At 41.3% G+C, this 2500-nt stretch overlaps 1 protein-coding gene across 1 annotated transcript in view; it reads left to right on the top strand.

The window, feature by feature from the left end:
• Window positions 1-135: 135 nt before the first annotated feature.
• Window positions 136-2500, top strand: part of LOC311112789 (arfaptin-1-like) — a 6378-nt gene continuing 4013 nt past the window's right edge. Inside the window, exon 1 of the mRNA XM_084155929.1 lies at window positions 136-353. Within this exon, the coding sequence (XP_084012055.1) occupies window positions 159-353 (195 nt within the window). The 5' untranslated portion in view covers window positions 136-158. The remainder of the gene's footprint in view (window positions 354-2500) is intronic.

Raw genomic sequence — 2500 nt, forward strand, 5'->3', positions numbered from 1 at the left:
GAAACTCCGTTCTCTGCTTGTCCTACATGTTACATCTCTTTCTATTCCTCCTCTCCTCTCCTCTCCTCTCCTCCCTCTCCATTCCTCTCCTCCCTCCTCTCCCCTTCCACTGTCCCTCTCTCCCTCCCCAGTGTACTAAGCAGGTTCTGTCAGAGAAGATGGGTCGTGGATCCCGTACGGTCGACCCGGAACTCGAGGCCCGCATCGACATTCTCCGTGATGACCGCCGCCGTTATGATCACGTGACCTGCCTGGCCCAGACGCTTGCCACGCAGCTCGCCCAGGTCACGCTGACGCAAAGGACTCTGGGCGATGCCTTCGCCGACCTCAGCCTCAAAACGCCGCCGCTACACGTGAGAGATTTAAATACATTCCCCTAGCCTGGGTACCAGTCTGTTTAGATGATAACATTCCTCTAGCCTGGGTACCAGTCTGTTTAGATGATAACATTCCTCTAGCCTGGGTACCAGTCTGTTTAGATAACATTCCTCTAGCCTGGGTACCAGTCTGTTTAGATCACATTCCTCTAGCCTGGGTACCAGTCTGTTTAGATCACATTCCTCTAGCCTGGATACCAGTCTCTCTCTGCTAACAATCAAATCAAATCAAATGTTATTTGTCACATTTGCCGAATACAACCGTGAAATGCTTACTGACAAGCCCTTAACCAACAACGCAGTTTTAAGAAAAATAAGAGTTAAGAAAATATTTATTAAATAAACTGAAGTAAAAAATAAAATAAAAAGTAACACAATAAAATAACAATAACGAGGCTACATACAGGAGATACCGGTACAGAGTCAATGTGCGGGGGTACAGGTTAGTCCAGGTAATAACGAGGCTATATACAGGGGGTACCGGTACCGAGTCAATGTGCGGGGGTACAGGTTAGTTCAGGTAATTTGTACATGTCGGTAGGGGTAAAGTGACTATGCATAGATAATAAACAGTGAGTAGCAGCAGTGTAAAAACAAAGGGGGGATGTCAATGTAAATAGTCCGGGTGGCCATTTGATTAATTGTTCAGGAGTCTTATGCTTGGGGGTAGAATCTGTTAAGGAGCCTTTTGAACATAGACTCGGCACTACGGTACCGCTTTCCGTGCGGTGGCTGAGCGAACAGTCTATGACTAGGGTGGGCAATTTTTAGGTCCTTCCTCTGACACCACCTGGTATTGAGGTCCTGGATGGCAGGAAGCTTGGCCCTGGTGATGTACTGGGCCGTACGCACTACCCTCTGTAGTGCCTTGCGGTCGGAGGCCGAGCAGTTGCCATACCAGGCGGTGATGCAACCAGTCAGGATGCTCTCGATGGTGCAGCTGTAGAACTTTTTGAGGATCTGAGGACAAATGCTAAATCTTTTCAGTCTCCTGAAGGGGAATAGGCTTTGTCGTGCCCTCTTCACAACTGTCTTGGGAATAGGCTTTGTCGTGCCCTCTTCACAACTGTCTTGGTGTGTTTGGACCATGATAGTTTGTTGGTGATGTGGACACCAAGGAACTTGAACCTCTCAACCTGCTCCACTACAGCCCCGTCGATGTGAATGGGGGCGTGCTCGGCCCTCATTTTCCACCCCGTGTACTCTGTGTCTTATGCCAAATTTAGCATGACAGGAGTGGCATGACAGCAGAACAGTCTGGTACCCAGTTATAGAACAATCAAGAATATCAGGTGATTTTCCACTCCTCTTCTTAGTGGTATAAGGTGCTCTCACCGTATGTTGAAGAAAGGATATGGTTGTTATATGGATAAGGATATGGTTATAATATGGATAAGGATCATATGATATAATATGGTTATAATATGGATAAGGATAATATGATATAATATGGTTATAATATGGATAAGGATAATATTATATAATATGGTTATAATATGGATAAGGATCATATGATATAATATGGTTATAATATGGATAAGGATAATATTATATAATATGGATGTGGTATGAGGTGATCTCACCGTATGTTGAAGAAAGGATATGGTTGTTATATGGATAAGGATATGGTTATAATATGGATAAGGATAATATGATATAATATGGTTATAATATGGATAAGGATCATATTATATAATATGGTTATAATATGGATAAGGATAATATTATATAATATGGTTATAATATGGATAAGGATCATATTATATAATATGGTTATAATATGGATAAGTGGTATGAGGTGATCTCACCGTATGTTGAAGAAAGGATATGGTTGTTATATGGATAAGGATCATATGATATAATATAGTTATAATATGGATAAGGATAATATGGTTATAATATGGATAAGGATCATATGATATAATATGGTTATAATATGGATAAGGATCATATGATATAATATGGTTATAATATGGATAAGGATAATATTATTTAGGCTCGTTCACTTCAAAGCCTCTTCATGGGCTCTGTGTTTTGTGCAATCATGTCACATGACCATTCATTATTTCATTACTTTATTGACCTGGATTGTAACCTTTTTATTTAAATTAGATAGATTAGAT

This window comes from Coregonus lavaretus (assembly GCF_964263955.1).
Source record: "Coregonus lavaretus genome assembly, chromosome: 39".
NCBI classification, from domain to species: domain Eukaryota; kingdom Metazoa; phylum Chordata; class Actinopteri; order Salmoniformes; family Salmonidae; genus Coregonus; species Coregonus lavaretus.